This window comes from Kogia breviceps, chromosome 1 (assembly GCF_026419965.1).
Source record: "Kogia breviceps isolate mKogBre1 chromosome 1, mKogBre1 haplotype 1, whole genome shotgun sequence".
Taxonomy (NCBI): Eukaryota; Metazoa; Chordata; class Mammalia; order Artiodactyla; family Physeteridae; genus Kogia; species Kogia breviceps.
In genome coordinates, this window is record NC_081310.1 from 103,202,795 (window position 1) to 103,228,543 (window position 25,749).

Genomic DNA, 25,749 nt, shown 5'->3' on the forward strand with positions numbered 1-25,749 from the left:
TTTGTCTTCTCAGCAAAGGAAATAGTTGGTGGTAATTGCATACTTCATACTTTGGAGGTATAACGGGCCATAAACATTAGGAGAAATACATTATTACATCAGTTCATATTTACTTATTTACCAGCCTTCTCAAATGGAATAAGCTTATAACTGTAGGACTAAAATGTTATTCGTAGGCTGCTTTTTAACTATCCAGAGTACACATTTTCATTCATTTCTTAATGGTTGATTTTATAGTCCTAAACTGATTTGTTATGGTCATCCATTCTATTGTTCTCAGCTATAGCTTTAAGAAATTTCTTTTATTCCTACGTTTACCTCCTCCTTTTCCATAATACCCTGTCATATATTTGAAAACCTTATATTTATCCTGGTGTTCATATTTTAAAGCTAAACAGCTAAACAACAGTTGATTGAGTGGTAATCAACTTCAGCCTTTAGATGTAGAAGACAAATTTAAATTAAATCATACTGTAGATTTAATCTTGAAAATTTTTTAAGTGTTGACAGTTATGTTTGTGGTATGGCTAAAACAAAGTAAAGCCTTCTAAAGTATATTACTGCTACCTCTGCAATTAGTAGAAGAAAAACAATGCATTTGTGACCATAGTATAAAATGTGCCTCTATCTGAAGGAGGTAAAAATTATGCAGGAAGTTTTCAGTCTCTAAAGATGCACCAAGAAAGCAATAGATACATACAGGAAATTTTAGTGTTTGTTTTTTTTTTTCTGAGTTCTTCCTAACTTCATATTTCTCTTCCTTTTAATTTCTGTATTTTTTCTTTTTCCTGTTAATCTCGATTTTAATTTAAAAATGGTATTCTGTCTCTGAATCTACCTCTCCTTTTTGCCCCACTTTCTGAATTTTTCTTATCCTCCTTAAGTAATTGCTGTGAGCTTTTCACATTCCTAGAAGGAGTCTACCTCACCTCAGTGGCATCCTGCTTTATTCATTAACTGCATTTTTCAGCAGTCATTTTAGCACTGTGCTGGGTACTGTAGGGGCTCAGAAAAATTACAAGGTTTCTGTGCTTGTAATCTTGTTTATACTCTGGTGGAGGCATCATATGTCTGAATATCTCTAATGTGAGGCAAACTGAAATATATAATAGAGTTTAATGTAGTATTAGAGCATAATGAAGTGAGTAATTTATCATCCGAAGGAGAAAGTGGAAGGGCTTTATGGGCCAAAGGCATTTGATTTGGATAAGAATAAAGGATTTAAAAAAACACAGCATGAGAAATGTGATGAAGAATATATCTTGCATGTTTAGAAAGTGACAAGTATTCAGTTGTGAATGAGGCATAGCGTAATTGGGAAAACATGAAAGGCAGTGATGTCAGAAAGAACTAGTTTGAGAGAAGATCTTAGAACTGATGCTATCCCAAGGAGTATACTGGAGACTATTAGTCTACGTAAGGTAAAATTGTGAGTCTAAACTAGGGACAGAAATGAGAATGGAAAGAAACATGGGAAAAATTAAATGTAAAAGTAATAGGACTTGGCACTTTATGATATGATGACTCATGCAGAATTAAACTTGTGGAAGAGTCCACCTAGACAGTAGGAAATTCAGCCTAGGACTTAGGCAAGAGTTCTGTGGGGTTGAGAATTTGAAAGGCCAGAACCCATGTCCCCCTAAAACTTTGGTTTAGAGAGATCAGATTTGTAGTTGCCAGAGACAGGGCTTGGGGGTGGGGAGAAATTGGATAAAGGTGGTCAACAGATACAAACTTCCAGTTATAAGATAAATAAGTACTAGGGATGTAATGTAACATGATACATATAATGAACACTGCTCTATGTTATTATATATGAAAGTTGTTAAGAGAGTAAATCCTAAGAGTTCTCATCACAAAGAGAAATTTTTTTTTCCTATTTCTTTAATGTTGTATCTGTATGAGATGATGGATGTTCACTAAACTTATTGTGATAATCATCTCATGGTGTAAGTCAAATCATTATTCTGTACACCTTAAATTTATACAGTGCTGTATGTCTATTATATCTCAGTAAAACTGAAAGAAAAAAAAAACTTTGGTTTAAGATTCTCAGGTATAAGAGAGCAAGAGGGCTAAAGACTTGAAATTGAAACTTTAAGCACTACACATTTATGTTGTGGGAAAGTAAAGAAGTAAGGGGTTGAGGGATGAAATAAATAGGGTTAAAATTAGAAGTGCCTGTTCAGTTTAGTAGTTATCCTAAAGTTTATTCTTATTCATAAGAATGAGTATAAATCAAATTATAATGGATTAGGAATGTAGATTTGATAAGAAAGTACTTACTACTCTTTGAATAAGTGCTTTAGGAAGGAAGGAGAAACAGGATGGTAGTTGAGGAGCAAATCAGGGCCCAAGAGGAAATGTTTACAGTGAAGAAGTATGCATAATCATTAAGAGTATGTGGTCCAAATCCAGACATCCTCAGTTCAAAAGCTGGCTCAGCTTCACTGTCTCAGCTTTCACATTTGTCATGGATATAATGATAGTAATCCCCATGTTCTAAGGCTAGTGTGAGGATTAAATGTGTTAATACATACAGAGAACTTTTCACAGTGGCTGGCGTAGAATGAATGCTAATTTCATATTAGGTACTATTTGTTTTGAAGGCTAGCTTAAGTCCTAGAATTGATTGTAGTAGATTGGATCAAGAATATAGTGGAAATGTTGGGGCCTATGAAATATGGAGATATTTTTCAGGACCATTGTGAGAACTGGAAGGAATTTTTATCAAGCTCACATAGAGATTTAGGGGCAGAGCTGGAGCCAGAACTGAAGTCATCAGCTTTTGATAGCCCATATTCTTTATTCTCACCATTTGTATCTTTATGAAGAAAGGGGAACAGATGAAAGAAGGGAGGACTTTTGAATTTGATGAAAATTTTGAGGGAATTCTGATCTCAGTCTTACAAGATACTTGCTGAACATAACAAGGTTGAGAATAGTGTATAGGACTTAAGTCTAGTGGATTTTTAGGGAATTCTTGAAAATAGAATAGGAAATGTGGCTAACATCAAGTAACAAAATGTTTGTGGAATCAGTTTGGGGTTGTAGGGTGTGTGTGTGTTTTCACTCTAATATTTTACAAACCTAGATGAAAGCATATCCAAAATATAAGATTTGATTTATCTAAGTCTGGCATTGTAGAGCATTAATGGATTAGGAACAAGCAAGCCAAAATGCTCTAGACATAATATAGTCTAGCCAAGGGAAAATAGAAAGGGAAGTGGTTATATAGGCTAAAAATGGGTTGGTTCAGTGGCTGGTATGGGAGGGAGTAGGAGGATCTATAAGATGGAAGAATGAAGTCAGGAAAGGGGATGTAATGTTAGAAATGAATGACAAAAAAGAAAAAAATCATAGATGTAACAAAAGAAGTTGGTAAAACAGACTGATAAGTAAAAACCATCAAAGTAGAAGTCTTTAAGAAATAGTGAGACCAGTGTGTCAGATCACAGGATGAGGACAAGAGCTGAGATAGAAGGAAGAAATAAAGCCAGGTGCCAAAGTCTTAATGTAATGAGAGAAAATGTCCCAGTGACCTGATGGCTGTTTTGATGAGAAATGATTGCACGGTACGACCTCGAAGACATTCTAATTGGTGACGGCAGAACAGCAGTCTGAAAGTAACATTGGGTGGTGGGATAGTGGGATGAATAATGCACCCTTTATTTTCCTTTGGGGAAGGGTTTAGGGAGGTAAAAATGACTTTTTGAGAGGGTTATAAGATAAGTTTCATTAGGACCAAGCAAGCTTTTAATTAAAAATTTTCTCTAAGGAACACATTGAATAAAATGCAGTTGTTAATGATAGAAAAGAAAAATGGGTTCTAGAGGGTAAAATAGAAATTGAAGGGAAGGTTGGTGGAAGAGAAAGAATGGATTGTTTGAGGAAAAAATAGCAGCTGTCATTCTTGTCAAAGGTAAAATGTTTATTTTCAAGTCAGGAAATAAAATATTGTAAAAACTGCCCGCCTCACCCAGGACCCTATACTACATGAATTATAACAGGCCTCAAAGTCCCACCACCAATCCTCTGTTCAGTTATATGTGAGAGTAACAACCACCAGATGTCTTGAACAGGGAAAAGAAGTGTAAGACCAAAAACAGGGAAAGAAGTATAAGACCAAAAGATATGATGTAATTGACTTTGGATAGATGTTTTAGAATAGGAAATGAAAGGATAAAACAAATTCTGCATCTCTAAAAAGCATGGATAAAACTGTTGTAGTCAAGAGGAGCCTAAGGAGGTATGACTAAATCTAATAATGGCATCCTGAAACAAAAAAAGGACATTAGATGCAAGTTAAGGAAATTTGATTACTTTATGGACCTTAATTAATAATAACATTAATACTGGCTGATTAGTTGCAACATATACTGTTGTATGAATTAAAGTTATTTCTACAGCTAAAAGTAATCCATTAGAGCCAATGTGCATAACGTGTTTTACATGTTTTTTTTTTTACAAAGGGAAGATAGTAAATGTATTTTCTCTCACAGCTATGAGTTAACATTAATATGAAAAATACAGTGCAGAATTCCTTTTCAGAATTCATTATTATGGCATAGATAGTACATCATGAAATACTCCATAGGTTTTTATATTTTTGTGTAGCAGACAACACTGAGATTAAACCTAAAAACAAAAATTACCTTATTGACAAAATAATTTTTTAGAGAAGAGTATACTGAAGGAAATTGTGGAAACTATCCATAGAGGCTTTAAAAGTCCAGTAAAAACCTCAAGACTTGGGCTTCCCCGGTGGCGCAGTGGTTGGGAATCCGCCTGCCGATGCAGGGGACACGGATTCGTGCCCTGGTCCGGGAAGATCCGAGCGGCTGGGCCCGTGAGCCATGGCCGCTGAGCCTGCGCGTCTGGAGCCTGTGCTCCTCAACGGGAGAGGCCACAACAGTGAGAGGCCCGCCTAGCACAGAAGAAAACAAAAAAACAAAAAAAAACCCCTCAAGACTATTCTAGTGATTTGTAACTGTGAAAGATGACTGAAACAGTTTTTCTAAGTTACCAGACTAGGAGAAGAAATAGTGGAAGAGAAATACATGCTAGTGTCACTAAGGACAGTGACTACCCTCATCTCTTGAAGAGATGATGCCCAGAGCATCATGCTCTGGGCTGCCTAAAATGAAGAAAGATCGTTTGGCAAGAGGATAGATCATCTGACTTAGTAAGCAAGTGACCCAGAATGGTGAGAATAAATGGAGAAGTAGGGAGATTATGAAGTAGCATTTGGATAGTAGCAAGAACAGTGGGGACCTCATACCTTACATTCCGCATTTTGCTGAGCTTTCCATTATCTCCTTACTAGAAGAAGATAAATTGTATCTACTTGGAGCCACAAAATTTCACGAATATTTTTACGAGAAAATTAAGTGTCTTATTTTTACTAACGTGTAATGTTTATTAAAATATGGCATTCTTTTTTTAAAGTCTTTCACACTTCAAAAAGGGCTTTAGCCTGGTCTCTTAATTCTTAATTACCATTTTAAATTAATTTTAATTATTTTGATTGTCAGTGATTATTTTTCCATGATGTCTTGATGTTTTAAATAATAATGTGCCACCAAGGTATCTCCATTACAAATCCCATACTTAAAAGTTTCTTTGAATAAAGTTTTCATCATCTTTGAATATTTTGGTGAAGTATTATGATTGTTTAATTGTATACTGGCATGGTAGAGTTGTATTTTAGAAGAAACCATTTTCTGCAAAAATGAAGTGTTAAGACTGTTGTGTTTAGACTGATACATCAAATGTTTTGGTGTTTTATATGTGTTTCATGAATTAGTAATTTTTCTTGAAATATCAACGGAGAAAGACAAATGATAAGTAACTTAGAACTGTTAAGTTTTGGAATCTAACTACATGTCTAATAAGAGTATGCAAGATGAAAATGGCTGTGAGTACATACCTAGGAATTAGGAATGTATCTTACATTGGCAGCATTTTAAGATATCCATTGAATGTTAAATGGAAACAACCTATCAAATGTAATGAGAGCTATGGTATTTAACATTGAGAAGTTGGTAATACCATAGAATAGTTAAAGTGGTGGATCCTAAAAGGCACTAAAGTCTATTATGCATGAGTAATTATTAGACATGAGAAGTTTCTATTTTAAAATTAGATCCTTATTTTTGGATTTACTTTAAAAATAAAATCGGTGAGTAGATACAACACGATTGGCCATGAGTTAATAATTGGTAAAGAATTGTGATGGATACATGGGGGGCTCATTATTCCAATCTCTACTTTTGTATATGTTGGAAATTTTCCAAAACAAAAAGTAAAATCTAAAAAATAAGTGAAGAAATAAGAAAAAAAGATGGGGGGAGGGAATCCCCAAAAATGGTATGTGGAGTGGTGGGGCGGTACTGTAAAATAAACTCACACAGAGCAAGAATGTAAATGAGAAACACCATTCTACTGATGGGGGAGGTACTCAGAAAAGATAAAAGGAGATTGGGAGGGAAAATTTTAATAAGTCAAAAACTAAAGAAGTTAAGAATTGTCAGTCTTCAAGAACCCTTCACCCTGCCAATGAAAGGTCATAGTAGTTTCTGTAAAGTAAAAAGATAATCAAACTTGGCTAAAAGAGTAACATCTGAAACCAGAGGTAACAGTACATCCTTATGACATATACAAGAAGTCTGGAAAGAGAAAAAGAAGAAATAAAACATGAACTTACGGGACAACAGTACTAAGGGCCAGTTCTACCCAGGTATGTCATGAATTAACTTCATGTAGCTTGAATGTTTGTCGCCTTTATCATGAGAAGGAAAAAAAAACATATAACTCATTTCTTTAGTGAACTAATATTTATTGAGAAATAAGCTGGTATGTAAGAATTTAAGGGATGAAAGGAATCCGAGTTTATTGATAATTGAAATATGGATAAAAGATGCTGAGACAAAGGGAATTCTGTGGAATAAATGAAGAATCCTGAAGATGACAGAACAACAGTAAGACTGGAAAGTAGAACAGTAGAAATAAGAAGGAAATGTTAAAACTGGTAGGTAAAGGATAGGAAAATACTGAAAGAGAAAGCCTGTGTGATAGAGACTTTTTCTCATTCTTTCTCCGGGGGAAGTGTTGTGATTGAGAAACTTGTGTTATACCTACTTGAGTGTGGAATTGAAAACAGATTTTGGTAAGATTTTCTTTAGGTCACTTGAATGAATTCAATAATGATGTTCAGGGTGATTTTGTCTCTAAAAGTGAAGGACTTACTATATATGTTTTGTAAGCTGTAATTGTCTAATTTCAAGCACGTTTATAAAGAAGATAGCACTTGCATAAAGTGAGTTACTGTTATGTTGAAGGTGATTTTTTTTTTAGATTTGGCTCCTCACTATGAACCATGGAAGTGAATTTTTCAAGTCTCTGACTTGGAAGTATATTCTTTGTGCTGTGTTTGCTTTTCCATAGGAAATGGAATGTTGTATATTTAATTTTTTTTAACATAACACAGGTATGTACCTTAGTTCTAATATTTAATGATTTCATTGAAACCAATTAATTTTATCTACTACTTATCAGCAACTAATTTTTCTAAATGTTATAAAAATTAACTTTCAGGAACCATTTGGAACGGTCAGCCCTAAGCCGTGCAGCCATCGTGCTTAAATTGGTTTTTGTAAACGACTTGTGTGTGTTTCGTAAAATATGCTTTATTTTAAAATTAGGGCTTCCTGTTGCAGCTGTTCCAGGAGCTCTGAGTCCTTTGGCTATTCCAAACGCTGCTGCAGCAGCTGCTGCAGCTGCTGCTGGCCGAGTGGGTATGCCTGGAGTCTCAGCTGGTGGCAATACAGTCCTGTTGGTTAGCAATTTAAATGAAGAGGTTAGTAAAATAATTTTCTAGTGTTTATTTTTTAACTCCATTTCATTTGTGAAAGTTTTTCATGTTTATTTCATTTTGCACTTGCCTTTCTTTTTATGTACATTCATTAGTCAAAGTATTTTCTATATGTTTCTACTTCCGAATAAAATCTATGTACTTATTTAGGTAATACTTTATTTCCGTAGACAGTCATATCTCTTTATATATATATATATATATTTTTTTTTAACCTAACTACCTATTTTTCCTAAGAAAAATATGGTGAAGTACTGTAGTTTGGCTTTTTATCTTTTTGTTGTTCTCAAAAGGCAAATGTGATCTAATTTGCAGATGTAACTGTAAAACAATTTTGCTCTTTGCCTTTTCTAATTATTTGCTTGTTCATTTCATGCTTATGTGTCATTGCATTTTTTTAAATCTTATTTTATGTGAACTACTCTAATACATTTTTCTTTGAAGGTTCTTCCAAAGATCTTGACGAGGCACTCTTCCAGTCTTTCTTAGTAATTTTTTCTTTGCAGTTATTAGTCATTGTCTTCTAAAAATATTTTTCAACTTTACCCCTCCCTGAACCCCTCCCACCCCGTTAAATAAAGTTTATTGCTGAGTTATTTTCTTTAGTTGTACATTTTATGTCTGGTATATTTTATTTTGATTGCTATGGAAGCTGGTATGAAATGTGGGAAGCTCAGTGTATCAGTTTATGATGTCTAATTTGAATATTTGTTTCATTTTTAATTGGCCTCTGTTAATACGAACATTAAGCTATTTTATCATTTAGTACTATTGTCATCCACAGTTCTGCATGCTGAAATGTTTGAATCAGAGTGCCTTTGTTTTTCTCTTAAGAATTTTGCCTGCATTTCATAACCAGCCATGCTTATGCAGTTAAAGTTCAAAGTTTAAAATTCCTGTGCATGCTTTCCTTCCCTATGTTGAGATGAAATGCTGTAATTTACTCTGATATAGATGTACTTTACCCATATTTGTCTTGGATGACTACATTTTACTCAGTTTTTCTTGTACAGTACATAAACCAATCATTTTCTGACCAAATCCTGCATTTCCTATGTACTGACCTATATTTTATTTTTTTTTTGTTCCCCAATTCCTTATTTTTTTCTTCTGCATTGCTGTTTCCCTTCCCCATTTCATCCTTTTCCCTGTGTGTTCACCTTCCCTTTCCTTGTCTTTTCCCAAATGCCCATTCCCTTCCCTGTCTTATCCTTTATTTTCCTTGTCCTTGTCTTCATCCCCTGTCTCCATTCCCTATGTTCATGCTTCTGTGCTTGAACAAATGTTCCTCGGACCAACTTGCCCCAATTAACCGCCTTGAACCATGATCCATGACCACCTCACCATTCTGCGGGAACCACCCTTCGTTATGGATGATCTGTTCATCTCCGCTCTTCCTCGACTCTTCTCTCTTCTTGTCTTACGCTGCTTGCTCTTCTCTCCTTCTAAAGATGGTTACGCCCCAAAGTCTGTTTACCCTCTTCGGTATGTTATTGTTAGCACTATACTTTTATTATTGATTTGATTTTTGTTTCACCTTAATTCTTATTTGTAGCTAGCACTTTGGCTTAAAGTTGAATAGTAAATCTTTTGCTATTTTTCTTTGCTATTTAAAACTCTCCATAGACACAAAATTTGTTTTAATGCATGCTGATTTATTTTGCATGGTCTTTAATTTAATATCATTCACATAGCTTTGAGGGTTTATCAGAGATTATTCTTTTCAAAATTCACTGTTCAAAATCTTGATCTTCTTTATTCATTTGTGAGAATGATGAGTTTGAATGAGTGATCATGTTGATGTCTGAATGTTTCATTAATATGTCAGAAAGATAATCTTTAGCTCACTTGCACATAAAATTAATTCCATTTTTGGATTACCTCTCTGTGACTCCAAAAAAAGGTGTTTATGGAGATGTGCAGCGTGTGAAGATTTTGTACAACAAGAAAGACAGTGCTCTAATACAGATGGCTGATGGAAACCAATCACAACTGGGTAAGATTAAATTATATTATCTATACATCTTCAAATCTGAAATCAAATATATAATCTAAACCTGTGAATAAAAACTAACTCTTTATATTAGTAAGAAGCCATGTATTAATAGCCAGGGTTCAAAATGTCATGTTAATTTTCATATTTTAACATGAATAGTTGTACATGATGAACATATTTATATTTTTCTTCTGTCCTCTTACCATTTCTTGTGTGGAGTCTAAGGAAGAAATGTTTTGGCTTCAAAATTACAATAACAGTTTCACATAAGAATTATGACATATGTATTAAAGATCCTTAGTCTTTTTCATTCCTGGATACTCCTTGTAATCAAAGTTAACGGTTATATATAGTCCACGGAATCCTGATTAACACCGTGTTATTTTAATTCTTCTAAAGTCATTTGCAGGTATTTAAACTTAGTAAAGAGTCACATGGGAAATGTATTTTAGAGATACTAGGTTCTTATAAAATGAAAAACTTACACCAAATACCCCACTGTTAATCCTTCTTGAAATCTTAAAATGTACTTCAGACAAGTTACACTTATACTATTAGATAAATAATTGATGACTTAATTAACATCTCGTTTGACTTCATGCACAAAGCCATATCAATCTAGAATGTAGCTGCATATTCATGGTGTGATTGACTGTAAAGTCAATATGTTCTTAGTTTATAATTCTGTTAGTTGAGATTCGGGGATGATGGTACTTTAGACTGGGTGTACTCACATTATTAATTTTGAAATTTGCCATTTTTGGTATAAAAACTAGTGTATTTTTGCTATTATATCCAGTGAGACTCACAAACTAAGAACATGATGAACTAGACCTTTTTAGCCTTTGGAGTCAGATAGAAGTAAGTTTGAAATTCAGTGTTTCTTACTAGCTATTATCCATCTTTAGTGGAAGTTATGTAAAAGTGTTGATGATGTCATAGATGCTCATTAAATCTTTTCTTCTTCCTCTGCTTGTGTACACTTCTGTACTCTGGTGGGTGTAGTCATTGCCATTGTTTTTATAAACTTTGTAAGTAGCATTTTACAGTTTTTGTCTCATAGTTGACAAAGCATTCTTAAATGTTCGGTTTTTTTCCTCATTGTGTGAGCTGTGGGTGGCATTACCCTCATGTAAATAAAGGATACACAATCATTACGGTTGAGAAGTACCTGAGGTAGAATTTAACCAAATTTTTCACGCTATTTTTGGTTTTGTTTTATGTAAGGACTATTTAGATAAGTGATACTTTAATTTTTGCTATACTTGTATTAGTCTGCTTGGGCTGCCATGACAAAATAACACAGACTGAGTGGCTAAAACAACAGAAATTTATTTTCTTATAGTTCTGGAGGCCAGTAGTTAGGTGCCAGTAGATTTGGTTTCTGGACTTTCTTCCTGGCTTTCAGACAGCTCCATTCTCCAAATGTCCTCACATGGCCTTTCCTCTGAGGCTCTGATTTCTCTTCCTGTACTTAAAAGGACACCAGTCTTATTGGATTAGGGCCTCACCCATGTGACCTCATTTAACCTAAATTACCTCCTTAAAGACCCTGCCTCTAGGTAGTCACATTTAGGGATTAAAGCTTCCGTATAGCACTTTTGGGAGAATACAGTTCAGTGCCTAACAGTACTTACATTTATAAATCTTTTACCCCTATTTTTTATAAGATTTTTTTACTAAAGCTTTGACTTACTAATAGCATGATTTATAGGTTTCAAACTGTATATAGTGGCAAATAATTTATTATTTCTCATTGCTGCCAGGTTAGATTTTGCTTTCTTGAAGTATATGTCCATAAAAATACGTACTTGCACCATTAATTCCTTTATAGCACACACACAGACACACAAATCCTATACAAAACTACGGTGTGCTATTGACAAAAATCAGTGAATTTTTTTTAAATGTAGTATGCTTGTTTTATGGGCTCTGTTCTCATTCTTTTTGATGGGACTGTTTGGAAATACTCATTGTTTTGTAATACAGGCAGATGTTTTTATGCTTAGGAAGTAGTATGGGAGAAATAAACGGCAAGGTATAGTCAGTAGCATACCCAGTGTGAATGGGATTGTTGCAAATCTTAGAGGCCATGTTAAATTATTTTCGACTAGAGTTTTAAAATTTGCAAACATTAAGATGTTTCAATTTCTACCATAACCTATTTAATTGATACTGGAATTTTCTTAAATTGGATATCTTAGGAATAATATAATTTGTAAATTATGTTTTGAAGTAGTGTACTGATCTTCAACGATTGAAGTAAATGAATTCTAAGGAAATGTCAAAAGAGTAGTTCCTTGTTAAAATAATTATCTTGTTTCTCCAATTCATATTTTCAAGAACTACTTACAAGAAAGCCTCAACATTTTTATTTAATATGTAGCTGCCATCTCAAAAGTAAACTTACTTACTTCTTCTTTAACTACTAAATTATATCTAGTGAAGTGTGCTGTAAAGGGAGGAGGAATCATGTAACTCTGGTTTTGTGATATTTGAGCAATTTTTAAGTATGTGTATACATTGGTTTTCACTTCTTCATTACTCTGAGTAATGGAGAACTCTAAGTCGCACTTTAAGGTATTGCTGGTCTCATAGAAGGGAGCTCTCAATAGCCCTTCCCCCAAAAAAAACAGTCAAAAGAAAGGAGGGGAAAATAGCAAATGATATGGAGAAAATGGGGGAAAATAGAAATTTGACAGTAATGATAGAATCAAGTCCAGATGTATCAATAATAACAACAGATGTAAAGGAGTAACTTCATCAATTAAAAGACAGGTTTGATTTTTTAAAAGCCACCTATTTGTTCTTTACAAGAGATGTGAGGTGCAAAGATGTAGAAAGATTGAAAGTAAAGGGATATAAAAAGGATAATTGACAGGTAATAAGCAAAAAAAAGCTTACGTACCTATATTCATTTAAGATAAAGATTATTGATAAAAGACTTATTAGTTCATCAAGAAGATGACAACAGTTTTATGTGTATGTGTGCCTAATGAAATAGCTTCAAAATGTGTAAATTATAAATGGATAGAACTGCAGAGAGAATTGAGCAAATTCACCACGGTAATGGAGGTTTTTATACACCTTGCTGAATTATGTCAGGTAGACCCCTCCCCCCCCAAAAAAAATCAGCAAGACGCAAATGATACAGCACCATTACATTAACAGAATTACACATGTATAGAATTAGGCATCTAATAGTTATACATCCAACACATTCTTTTTAAGTACACAGGGAATGCTTACAGAAATTGATCACAAACTAAACTATAAAGCAAGCTTCAGTAAATTTCAAAAAGTATCATACAGACCAAATTCTGACTACTGTGCAATTAAGTTAAAGAGTTAATTACAGAAAGATACGTTTAAAATCTCCAGGTATCTGGAAATTGAAAAATAATTCCAATATCTCATGTCTCAAAGAAGTCATTTTAATGGGAATTTTAAAATATGTAAAACTAAATGATAATAAAAGTACTATACATATTATTATGTGTGGTACAGTGAAAGTGATGTTTTACAGAATGTTTTAACTATTAAGAATAATGGTATAGGGACTTCCCTGGTGGCACAGTGTTTAAGAATCCGCCTTCCTGGGCTTCCCTGGTAGTGCAGTGGTTAAGCATCTGCCTGCCAATTCAGGAGACACAGGTTCAAGCCCTGGTCTGGGAAGATCCCACATGCCGAGGAGCAACTAAGCCCATTCGCCCTAGAACCCGTGCTCTGCAACAAGAGAAGCCACCGCAGTGAGAAGCCCACGCACTGCTGTGAAGATACTGCCCCCTCTTGCTCCAACTAGAGAAAGCCCACACGCAGCAACGAAGACCCAACGCAGCCAAAAATAAATAAATAAATTTATAAGAAAAAAAGAAAAAAGAATCCTCCTGCCAATGCAGGGGACACGGGTTTGAGCCCTGGTCCAGAAAGATCCCACATGCCGGGGGGCGACTAAGCCCAAGCACCACAACTATTGAGCCTGTGCGCCACAACTACTGAGCCCACGTGCCACAACTACTGAAGCCTGCACGCCTAGAGTCCATGCTCTGCAACAAGCCACCACAATGAGAAGTCTGTGCACTGCAACAAAGAGTAGCCCCCTGCTCACTGCAACTTGAGAAAGCCTGCACATGGCAACAAAGACCCAACCCAGCCAATAAGTAAATAAATAAATAGAACTTAGGAAAAAAAGAATAATGGCATAAACCCAAGGAAAAGAGATAATAAAGACAAGACTAGAAATCTAGAAATCAATGGTATAGAAGACAGTTGAGAGAAAAAATAAAGCTAAAAGTTGGGTCCTTTGACAAGACTAATTGGATATTAAGATTCATTTTTTTTTTAATGGGAGAGGCAACACAATATTTTTAATTATAAAGGGGATAATTATTGATATAGCTCCAGTTCCACATTATGTAAACTCCTGTACGTATCTTTTTTTTTTTTTTAACCATCTTTTAACTTCTCATTATTCATTACTATCTTCAGAGATAAAGGGAGAGGTAGAAGATAATACTCAACCAAAAATGACGTTTCCACTACACAGCATTGACTTTTTTCTTCTTAATCATTGATTGCTTAGTTCATTGATGCCATATTTCTTGGAACAGATTTCAAGATATTAGAGTCCTGTTATTTAAACTTGATTCAATAAAAATTATTCTAATCATTTCCTTCTGCTTTGTTTAATCAATATATATATATATATATACCTCCATTTTTGACGAGCTTTTTATTTTTTAATACCCTTAAAAGCCCCGGTATTCTAATTACCCCTCTCCTTAACCCCCATCAACTTTAAATTTATTCACATTCTTTTATCAGCAATCAGCTGACTAGAATCTCCCTTATTACCTGGTTACTTTCTGAGTTAGCTGTTGGTTATTTTGCTTTATATTTAACTCCATTTCTCTATCATCCATCTCCTCTTGGTGCAGTTACTATGCCTAGGGCCTCTTGTTTTGTTATTTGTGCCCTTCAATATCTCAAAGCTCAACTGTTTGTGCAGTATTTTTATAACTTCTCAAAGCTGCACTAAAACACCTTTTCTTATGACAACCTTAGTCTACTTCTTTATGCCACTTTATTCCCAAAACTCATTCCTTATAACACATTTTGTATGAGGTAATAGCACTTTATCATAAGCAAAGTTCTGTTCACTTAAAACAACAGAATTAATAGAACCTTAAAAATATAATTCAAGTAAGCTTTATTATAAAAGGAGTTTACATGCCATCACTATGGATAATTGAGTTGATTTTATAAGTATATGCAAAATACAGTGTAAGAAAGTTAAGGCCTAACACCTTATTTTTTTTATTAGCCTCAGTTGAAAATCTAAGAAAAAACTATTACAAATGTATAACACTGCAGTAAATCAGGAAGAGTAAACATTTTTCCTTCCAGTTTTGCGATATAATTGACATACAGCACTGTAAGTTTAAGAAGTACAGCATAATGATTTGATTTGTATACATCATGAATTGATTATCACAGTAAATTTAGTGAACATCCATCATCTCATATAGTTATAAAATTAAAGAAATAGAACATTTTTTTGTGTTAGAACTCCTAGCGTTTACTCTCTTAACAACTTTCATGTATAACATACAGCAGTGTTAAAATTATATTTATCATGTACGCTACATCCTTAGTATTTATCTTATAACTGGAAGAGTAAACTTATTTTTACAAATTAGGGAAGCTATAAATGAAAAAGATTTGTGGAATGGTACCTTATACTTTCATAGCATTTTCCTTTTCAGACCTGTTTTATATTTAACTGGTTTATTCTATACAAGTAAGTATGACAAGATGCATGGATTTAACAAATTCTGGGTATCTCCTGTGTCAGACTGTGTACTGTAGTATACTAACCAAATTAAAAACATTTGAGAGTAGGGATTTTATTCTCAATTCCCTGCTCTTCCATATTGCCTTTACCTCTCTGTTTAATACTCTAATACTTTGATTTGAGTAGTCAAATAGACCTTCAGTTTAGCTAAACTATGACTTATGATATGGTTTTCTTCAGTTGTGACTAGTGAATAAAACATAAAACGTATAACTGTTCTCTACTCTCAGACCAGTTCTTCTAGTTGAAAAGTAACCCAACTGCTACCTCAAGAAGTAGCTATGTGATGTTCTGTGTTTAGGCACTGTGCTGTGTGCTGTGCGGAGAGACACTGGTTCCTGCTTTCGTGTATCTTACAGTCTGAAGGAGGATATAAATAATTAAAATGTAATGAATTTATAAAAATAAGTAAAGGGTACTGCATGGGGGAATATCTAGTGAGGTTCTGAACCTTTTCTAGAGGATGAAGAAAAGGCCCTCTTAAGGAAGTAACACTAAAGGATAAATAGATTAGGAGGGATAGTGAAGGAGATAGGAAATTGTTATAAATAGAAAAGCATGCACAGGGGGCTAAAGGTAAAAAAACTAGTGTTTAAGAAAATACGTTTTGGGGGCTTCCCTGGTGGCGCAGTGGTTGAGAGTCCGCCTGCCGATGCAGGAGACACGGGTTCGTGCCCTGGTCCGGGAAGATCCCACGTGCCGCGGAGCAACTAAGCCCGTGAGCCATGGCCGCTAGGCCTGCGCGTCCGGAGCCTGTGCTCGGCAACGGGAGAGGCCACAACAGTGAGAGGCCCGCATACCGCAAAAAAAAAAAAAAAAAAAGAAAAGAAAATACGTTTTGTACACCTGGAACATTAAGTGCAAGGAGTACAGTACTAAGATACTGTAGGTTCCATGAGGAGAGCTAGCATGGTTCTTGTCATACCACTTGATTCTCAGCATTAACAAAGTGGTTAGTATTGTATATCATCAATAAATGTTTATTCAGGGAGGCTTAATAGAGATGTTAGGGTCAGACTGAGAAAGGCATAAGCCATGTTAAAGAAAGAGTAAGTTTAGACTTTATCCCTAAGGCTTTTAAGCAGGTAGTGACATAGATTTGTATAGAATGGATTGGAGAAAATTAGAGAAAAATCCAACAGGACAAATTAGGAGACTGATTGAGTTATCCAGATAAAAAAATAATGGCAGTGAAAAGTGTAGAAATAGAAGATGAATTTGAGAGTAGTTAAGAGGATGGGTATGGTAGGACTTGGCAATTAGGATATGGATCAGCAGGGAGAAAATGTTACAGATGAGTACTAAGTTTCTTTCTCAGGCATTTAGCAGGACTGTCAAGGAAGAGAGACTCACAATTTGGATTTTCATTCTGTGAAAGAAGCTGGCTTTTTTGCCTCAATGCCTTGTCTAGTGCAGATGAACTTGTTTTGTCACCAGTGGCTATTGTAAATTCATGATTTATTTTTAAATCAATAATTCAGATATTTCAACTATTCTAAAATGAGAATTATTTTTGCTTTGAACCTTGATATTGTTTTTTAATAGGCATTCTTCCCCTTTATAGCCATGAATCATCTTAATGGACAGAAGATGTATGGAAAAATTATTCGTGTTACTCTGTCTAAACATCAGACTGTACAACTACCTCGAGAGGGACTTGATGATCAAGGGCTAACAAAAGATTTTGGTAATTCCCCACTGCATCGTTTTAAGAAACCTGGATCCAAAAATTTTCAGAACATTTTTCCTCCTTCTGCAACCCTTCACCTATCCAATATCCCGTAAGTATTAAAGCTGGAGTAGTTTATTAAGGATATACATTTTAGGAATAAAATATAAACATTTTTTATTAATTGTTACTCTTTTTTTCCGTCTAATTTTCCCAGTCCTTCAGTAGCAGAAGAGGATCTACGAACACTGTTTGCTAACACTGGGGGCACTGTGAAAGCATTTAAGTTTTTTCAGTAAGCAAGCTTTCTTGTCTTTAAATTAGTGACTTGATAGAAGTAAAAGTTATCTTCAAGTAGTTGTTCTTTTTGTTTCTAGACATCTTTGATTCTGGAATGGGCAAAAGTTAAGTATTTAAGCCCTTTGTAATTTTTATGAAGTATCTAATTTCATAATTTTGTTTCAGAAGAGATCACAAAATGGCTCTTCTTCAGATGGCAACAGTGGAAGAAGCTATTCAGGCCTTGATTGATCTTCATAATTATAACCTTGGTGAAAACCATCATCTGAGAGTGTCTTTCTCCAAGTCAACAATTTAAAAAAGGGGAGCTGAAGATTGGCGGTGAATTGTTTGGTGTCAACACCTATTGACTGTTCAGAAAAGTGGGGACCAGAGTTTGATTTTTTTTGTTGTTTTCTTTTTTTTTTTTCTTTTTTCCCATGCTGTTATCATTCCTTGGTTATAAAATGAAATGGCATATGTAAAGGCAGAGTTATTAACTGCTCTCTTTCATCTGTTCTGTAGAGAAGCCATTTTTATTGTCTGTTTAAAATTTTAATTTTACTTTCCTTTTTCAACTTAGTTGACATACGTGCCTTAAAAAGGAAAACTAGTGTTGCTATTGTGCATTTACTAGAAGAAAGGAATTGGTTGTCTAGGGCACATTGTTAAATGGGAATTAACAATATGTTTAGGCAGGGGTGTGTAAAAAGGTTAAGTTTTTGTTTCTCCTGCTTGGAACTTATTTTGAATTATTGGCTTGTCGCATTTCTTTCTATTTAATCAAATAAGATACATGATACTGAAAGAATAAAGCAGCATTTTTTTTAGTTTTTACTACCTTAGGCTTTATTGCTTTAAAAAAAACATTGGCCTTTTGTATCTCACAATTCTGGTCTAGATTCAGTTATGAATGTAGGCATTAGTTAAAATTAACAAGATGCAGAGTTAATTTCTTAAGACAACAAAGTGATTTCTGTAAGTTTGAGCCCTATGTGGAAAGCATTGTGGAATCTTAACCTTTTTGTACACACTCTTGTGGGACGTATCATATAAATGTCAGCACTAAGTAACGTCTTGTTTGTGGCTGAATATTTTTCGTAGATGTTTTTGAAGTTGACATGATTTATGTGCATTTAAATATATATTGCCATCCTTAGTTTGTAATTAAGATTTGGAATACGGTTGTGGATTTCTGAGCATGTGCAGACTGGTCTAGCTAGTTCAGGAACTGGTGCATGTATTTTTCAAAGATAAAAGAAAGTGTACTGCGAAAATTTGCAGGAAGATTAATTTTGTGGCAGTTTTCTAAAACTGACAACCAGGTGGGACCAAAGTTTATGTGCCTTTAGTCTTAATTTACCTTGCATTGTAATATTCAGTTTTAATAAATCTTCAAAATATTTTGTATTTAGGAATAGATCTGACTTTGACTTTAATAAAAACATGGCTCAGAATCTACAGGTCAAATTAATTTGAACAGTTCTTGTCAATCTGAATTGTTTATTCTGTTTAAATGACCAATACTTTTTCAAATTGATGTACTTAGTTTCCAGGTTCATAGATTCTGTTATCTATGTAGACAGAATGGTCATGTATATTTTCTATTAGTTGAGTTTTTACATCTTTAGAAATGTAAAATTCAGTATAGTTTGAAAGCGGCACAATTAAAAATTAATTTTCTAACAAAGTTGGGAGGTTTGATGGTTGTTTAATTTCCTTTTGTGTGTACTCTGCTTACCTCTGTAGCATGCTCAATAAACACTTCTGTAGCTCTGTATTCACCTTTTCTGTCTTTCTCTGCTGCCTTTTCTCTCTCTTCTTCTTTGTTTTCACTCCACTGTGCTTCTGAATTCATGTTTATTCTCTGCCAGGGTGGGAAAGGAATAATAATATTACAATTCTATGGCTTTATACCATAAATAAATCTAGATGCTGTGAAAATATACCAGCTGGTTTTTTTTTAATTTGAAAGATGGTAACTGCTTTTCAGGAGGACACATATTAAACATTTCCCACCCTGTTATAATCTACTGCTTTAAAGACATAACTTTTATTGTATCTTGTTAATTCTTTCTATCTATCTCTTTTGTTGTTGTTTTTTTTCCAGTAGATTTATGCACTAATAGATCTTTTGGATTTGCCATGCTCTCTTGCTGCAGTTTCATCTTTCATCTTTTGTGTCTGCTAAAGGTTTCCTACCTTGTGAGTTTTAACAAAGGGTACTTGATGTTACTGGGAAGAAACAGTATCATACCATCTGCTTTTGCCTTGGGTGGGAAGGAAGATACACATTTCAGGTATTTAAAAGTTTAAGGGTAATTTGTGATGTAACGATTTTCACTTTTTAAAGGGTTTCGATTAGGGTGCTATTTGTAGTACTCAATACTTTTTTTTGGGGGGTCACCTTTTTTTTAAACAGGCATTTTGGTGTCTGTTAACTTTAGTTATACATGTTCCTTAAGTTTGTTCTGTTATAAAATAACTGACAATTATGCAAAACTCATACATTAGGAAAGTTAAAAACAAATGAAGGAGTATGCAATTCATTTAAGTGTGCTATATTAATAATTCAGTCACGTGCAAGAAAGAAAGAATATAGTAAATAATTGTTTACATTTGGGTCGACATGGGGGTGATTTGGAAGCTATCTCAATTTTTTTTCTTAAAATAGCATTGTAGTACAGAAGAACTCTAGCAACAGCACATGAGCCTAAAAAGTCTGTAAAAAACCCGTAACATGAAGGAATAGTAATAAAACAGTTTTCTGTAAGTGAAGTTTTTCTCAGTATTGGGTGGTAGTTGAAATATCTGAAAGTAGGTGCTATATCTGTTTTTCAGGTAGTTGCTTGTGGCTGGGATTGGCTTGGAAGAAGAAACAGAAGTTCTGAGATGTCTGTGGGAACTGGGGTTGCTCCAATTACTGAGCTAAGAAGAGTTCCCAGTATTTCTGATGGGGGAGTGACCAGAAACCCAAGTTTTTCCTGCCTAGGGAGTGGCAAATTCCTCAGTCTGTTAAGAGTGCACTCCAGTGCAACCTTCCTGCCAAAGCACAAGTCAGTGAAGTGAGAATTTTGACATTTTGGGGTGCTTTAATTTTCACACATTATTTTAACCCAGTCCTCAGCATATAGTAAATTGTTTAATTAGGTGAAAATAATAGGTTTGTCATCATTATTATTATCACCATATGCCTCAGTCTTATCTCTCAAGTGAACTAACTGTGTTCTTAAGATGCAGCTGCTTGTTAATAGAGGTCTTACCTTGAATATTAAGAAAGATAACTTGATTATTTTTTCCTACAACTGAGAGAGAAACTGATTTTTTGACATTAAGATTTATTTTGGAAAACGGGTTTCAAAATACCTACTTAAGGAATGGATTCATAAAGTTTACATTTAATGTTAGAAATCTAATTTAATATTTGAAAGCAACTAAGAACACCCTGGCTTAACCAGGAATGATAAGGAATCAGTTACATTAGGGATATATTAACACTTTTGAGGCATTTAAAGTTCAAAATATAAGGTTATTATAATCAGATTGTGGTAATTGGTTTGTTATTTCTATTTTTGGATCAACATATAGTTAGCAGAAAAGGACAACTTACTTTTCTAAGCCTCAATATCCCTTGTGTATGGGAAATGTAGGCAGTACTGCTCTTCCCACCTCACAGGGTACTGTGAAACTCAAATAGTAGGAATACAGAAATGCTATGCAATTGATGAATTGCTATGTAGGAGGAAAAGTTGCAATGTCAGTTTCATGTCTGCCAGATCTTAGTTATCTACAATAAATAATATCCCGATATCTCTTTGCTACAGAGGATTTTTTCTTAAGTTTTTAAGTGTTAACATCTACTAAAGCAAAAAGATGTAGAATGCAAGTCTATAATGCATCCCAAAGCCAAATGAAAGGAGAATCTGGATTTAGCCTTGTATTTTCTGTTTGAACTATTTGATAGCCTAGTAACACAACACTGATACATTTATGGACTCCATTTAAAAATGAGATTTTCTGTGTATATACCTTTAAAGGTTGCTGTGAAACTGAGAGGTAATTTTAACAAAGTCTTCGGAGAATATGAAAAGAAAGGACGTTCTCCTGAGTAGCTTGGGACTTCAAACAAGATTTCCTCACTGCCTTATCATTTTTAAATAGAGCAAAAATCTGAAAATGTTTTTTCATTCAGGAGGAAAGGGTATGGAACTGTTTAGTGAAATTGAACATACATAGGTTTCTATTTTGGCTAAATATTTGTTTCAAGAAAATCTGTTGGTAAGAATTCAGTAGAAAAATCTCAATTTTAAGCCACAGTATTAGGATATGTGTACCAATTATCAAAACCCTTAATTTTGGAGTTATTCTTTATTCTCCTAAGTATACTTATTCCCTTTATCTTTTTTTGTTTTAGGTTTTGCAAATAAAGTATTAATGTTAAAGTTAAGTGTCAGATTGCCCACATTAAGGACAAAATGAAGTGTTCAGATACACAGAAAAATACAAAGAACATAAACAGCTATGCACTATTTCACCACCTAATACTTGCTATACTTTGTGTAATTTTAATCTATGACTTAAATAAAATATTACAGATTGAACTGACATCCTTTATGTACTCTCCCTGATCTTAGCCCCTGTATATCCCTTCTCCACAGGTAATCGTTAAATTGAATTTAGTATGTTTTAAATTCAGTGGTGGTTTTTCAAAGAGAATTTTGTTCTGTATTCTGTAGTCTAAGTTTCTTTTTGTACCTAAAAAAATACTGCAAATATTTATGATGTTTATTAAATGGTATGATATTTTGTTCAACACACTTTAAAATTTTGTTAAGATTAGGATGTCTGGACATTAATAACCCCCTTATCAAATCTCATGACATTTAACCAATTTTAAGGTTATTAAATCAATTCCTTTTCAATAAATACCATATGAGTTGTTTGAGTCTCAAGTTTTTCCTAAGGCAAAGATGTAAAAAGTAAACAAGGAGCTATCGTTAGTATTTTAAAAGCTGAAATTATGTGTGAGATCCTCAAATACAAAGATATATCCTTTCCAGCTTCACATTATAGCCACCCTTCGTGCAACTTAATGCCTCCCTCCCATTTCAGTGGACAGAAAGAGTATTCCCCTTAATTGGTGTTAGTGCTTAGAAAATAACCTCCCTCATTCCGCTTCAGTTACCAACATATAACGATCTTTCTTGTTCCATAGTATCACCTCCCAGATGTATTTCATCATCAGGTTTTCTGGAATGTTTTCCTTACAGTGTTTTATTCCTGGTCATAGTCACTATTCTGCAACAATATCTGGGCTAGCCTACCTTGTAGGCATTACAGTTTGTTCAGATCATAGAACCTTGCTACTCAGAAGTCAGTCCCCCAGACTCAACAGCAATTATCACCTGGGAGCTTATTAGAAACTCATAATATCTAGCCCCGCCTCTGACCTGCTGAACTACATTTTGACAAGATTGGTAGGTGTGACCCATTTGGACACTCAAGTTCTATGCTAGTAGAATTTTTTTTTCAGTTCAGTGAAAATCAGCTTAAAAGTTTTTTCTAATTTTTTTGCTCAGTATGAACATTGTTACATTATCTTGGTAATTTCAAGTTATTCAAGAGATATGTACTGTTAACACTAAGGAATAACTAGAGCTGAAAAGGACCTTATGTATATAGTTTTAACCTTATTTTAAACTGTTCTAGATAGGTCAAATGAACAGTTCAGCAACATATTTATATTGACTTACCTGTAATTAGATTACAGGTACCTGGGTTTCCAGTTCAGTCCTGTAATGTGTTTAATTAAAGGAAGTAGAGGACTGCCGTTATTCATAAAATTACAAGATAATAGGTAAATAGCTAATAACAGAAATCAATACGATTTTTTATTTAGTAATAAGTTTAGCCTGACAAGGAAAGGACTTCCACGTGAATTGATCTTGTAAAATGACTGGAAATTAACACTCTTAAGCCCTGTCTCTGTTACATCATACTTTATAATAAAATGACCCTTGGGTCATTTTTTTAAATAGCTTTCCTATTCACTGAATGCTGTTTCAGTTCCTTTCCCAACTCCAATTGGATAGCACAGTTCTAAAGCTGCAGTACCTAAACTTTACTATTGATGCTATAACTCTTGAGTTAGAGCTGTGATAAAAATAGATTTAGCTGTGCCGTATTATGCCTTCAGTGACTTACTACCCATATCCTTAGCATAGTTTTTCATGTTCTTGTGGCTAGCAGTTTTCTCTATTGTCCTGTCTTGCTGAGTATTTCCTGTTTACCACTCCCACTGCTCTCTCTAAACCTTGTTGCTGCTTTAGCTATCACTTTTATATTGTTTTTCTCTTCACTTTTCATCCATCTTCTCTTTGCAGTTAATTTCTTGCTCCTGTGACTTACATTTTTATAACCACAACCAACCAGTTAGATGAATCCTTTCAGCTGGTTAATGAACTGATAAATGATGGTACAAATTGTAATATTCAGATGTTTTTCTATTTTTGTCTGGTTCAGCTTAAAATCCTCCCTTTTTAAAAATTGTTTCTTAATTTCTGGTATTGTAACAATTCCAGAAGGTAGAAATCACTAAAAGGCTCCAGAAACCTGAAGTATTAATGTATTTATCACTAGTGTGTTCAATGCTAGTGGAGAGTTAGTCAAAGAATTGTGGTTAAAAAGCTCCTATGCTGACACTTGTAAAGTTCTAAAAGGTGGTTCCAATTCACTTAGTAATGATTCATAGAAGTTAAAGTACATATGTTCAAAGGAATAATTACTGCTGTTTTTTAAAGATGTAAGTAAAACAGCCCCAGGGAGACCATAGTAACATTGCAGTAGTTGTCTCTTCCCTGAGTTTGGAATTTTATAATGTATATTATAAATTATAAATATTTTTTGTTCTGGAAAAAGTATAGGCATTGACATTAGACTGAACTGTATTCAAAGACCTTATTCTGCTACCCAGTAGAGATGAGACCTTTCAAAGCCTTAATTTTCTCATCTGTAAAACACTGCCTCATGTTCACTCTGAGGATTATGTGAAATACAGATTCATTCCATTGGTAGTTATTTTTTTTCTTGCTTGGGGAAGATTCTTGGCATTCCATTTATAGAAGTTTTTTCCCCCTGAGTGTTAATTTATATGTTTTCAAAAGACGTTTGTTGGAATTTGCTATTTGCATTGTAGGGAATTAAAGAAATGGAACCACAGTACACTCGGCTCTTTTTTTTTTAACTTTGAAAATGCACATTTGTTCCAACATATTTGATATATTAAGGAAGAATTTAAGTGTTACGTGCATTTCTCATTTAATGTGCGATTTCATCATGGGAAACATGGAAAGCAGAAAACTGCACCCAGCTAATTCAGGCTGTTTAGAAATACACCAGGTGCACACACGTATACACTTCAGACATCTGTCAGCTACCTACCTCAGCTCTTCACGTGTTAGGGGGCACACTTACCCACATCTGGTGTTAACAACTTTCTGTCCAATTTCATACAATCCTTCCAACACTTCACGGTGACTCAACAAGCTACAACACTTCCAACACCCACTTCCACAAGCAAGCTTTCAATCTTTTTTAAAATAAGGTGTCATATTTATAGTACTTATATATTTCTTAACCATTTAACATGCAAAAGTGTGCTGCCATTTTTTTAATTTCTGTTTTTGTGTGATGAAGTTTTTGAGTGTTGTGTCCCATAAGCCCTGTGGTTTTTATTGTGTGATTTTGCATAATGTGGCAGTTTCTGGAAATGCTTATGTTTTGTTATAGTAGAGTTGTCTACTCTCAAGGAGCTTCTAGGCCAATTCACATTATGACAGAAGGTATATAGCAAATTGTGATGCTGGACATGAGAAAACAGGGTTTGAGGTTGGGCATCACCATTTATAGATCATGGCAGCTTGAACAAGCCATGTTAGTCTGAGCCCATTTTCTCGTCTATGGCCTTTCCATCTTGTCTATGCTGTTACAGGAATCATGCTTAAAAAGATAATGCCCAATATGTTTCTTTTCTAGTTTCTGTTTATCATAATCTCTTGAGCATTAGTTTGTAATCTGGG

At 34.3% G+C, this 25,749-nt stretch overlaps 1 protein-coding gene across 4 annotated transcripts in view; it reads left to right on the forward strand.

Annotated features, from left to right (window-relative positions):
* PTBP2 (polypyrimidine tract binding protein 2) overlaps positions 1-19,451 on the forward strand; it is an 82,054-nt gene extending 62,603 nt beyond the window's left edge. Inside the window, exons 9-14 of one of the 4 annotated variants that reach the window (XM_059059849.2) lie at positions 7,704-7,858; positions 9,325-9,358; positions 9,777-9,869; positions 17,288-17,504; positions 17,610-17,687; positions 17,861-19,451. In XM_059059849.2, the coding sequence (XP_058915832.1) occupies positions 7,704-7,858; positions 9,325-9,358; positions 9,777-9,869; positions 17,288-17,504; positions 17,610-17,687; positions 17,861-17,990 (707 nt within the window). In that variant the 3' untranslated portion in view covers positions 17,991-19,451. Of the gene's footprint in view, positions 1-7,703; positions 7,859-9,324; positions 9,359-9,776; positions 9,870-17,287; positions 17,505-17,609; positions 17,688-17,857 lie in introns of all 4 variants that reach the window. The other 3 variants (XM_059059875.2, XM_059059858.2, XM_059059868.2) reach the window with 3 other exon arrangements.
* The last annotated feature ends 6,298 nt before the right edge of the window (positions 19,452-25,749 follow it).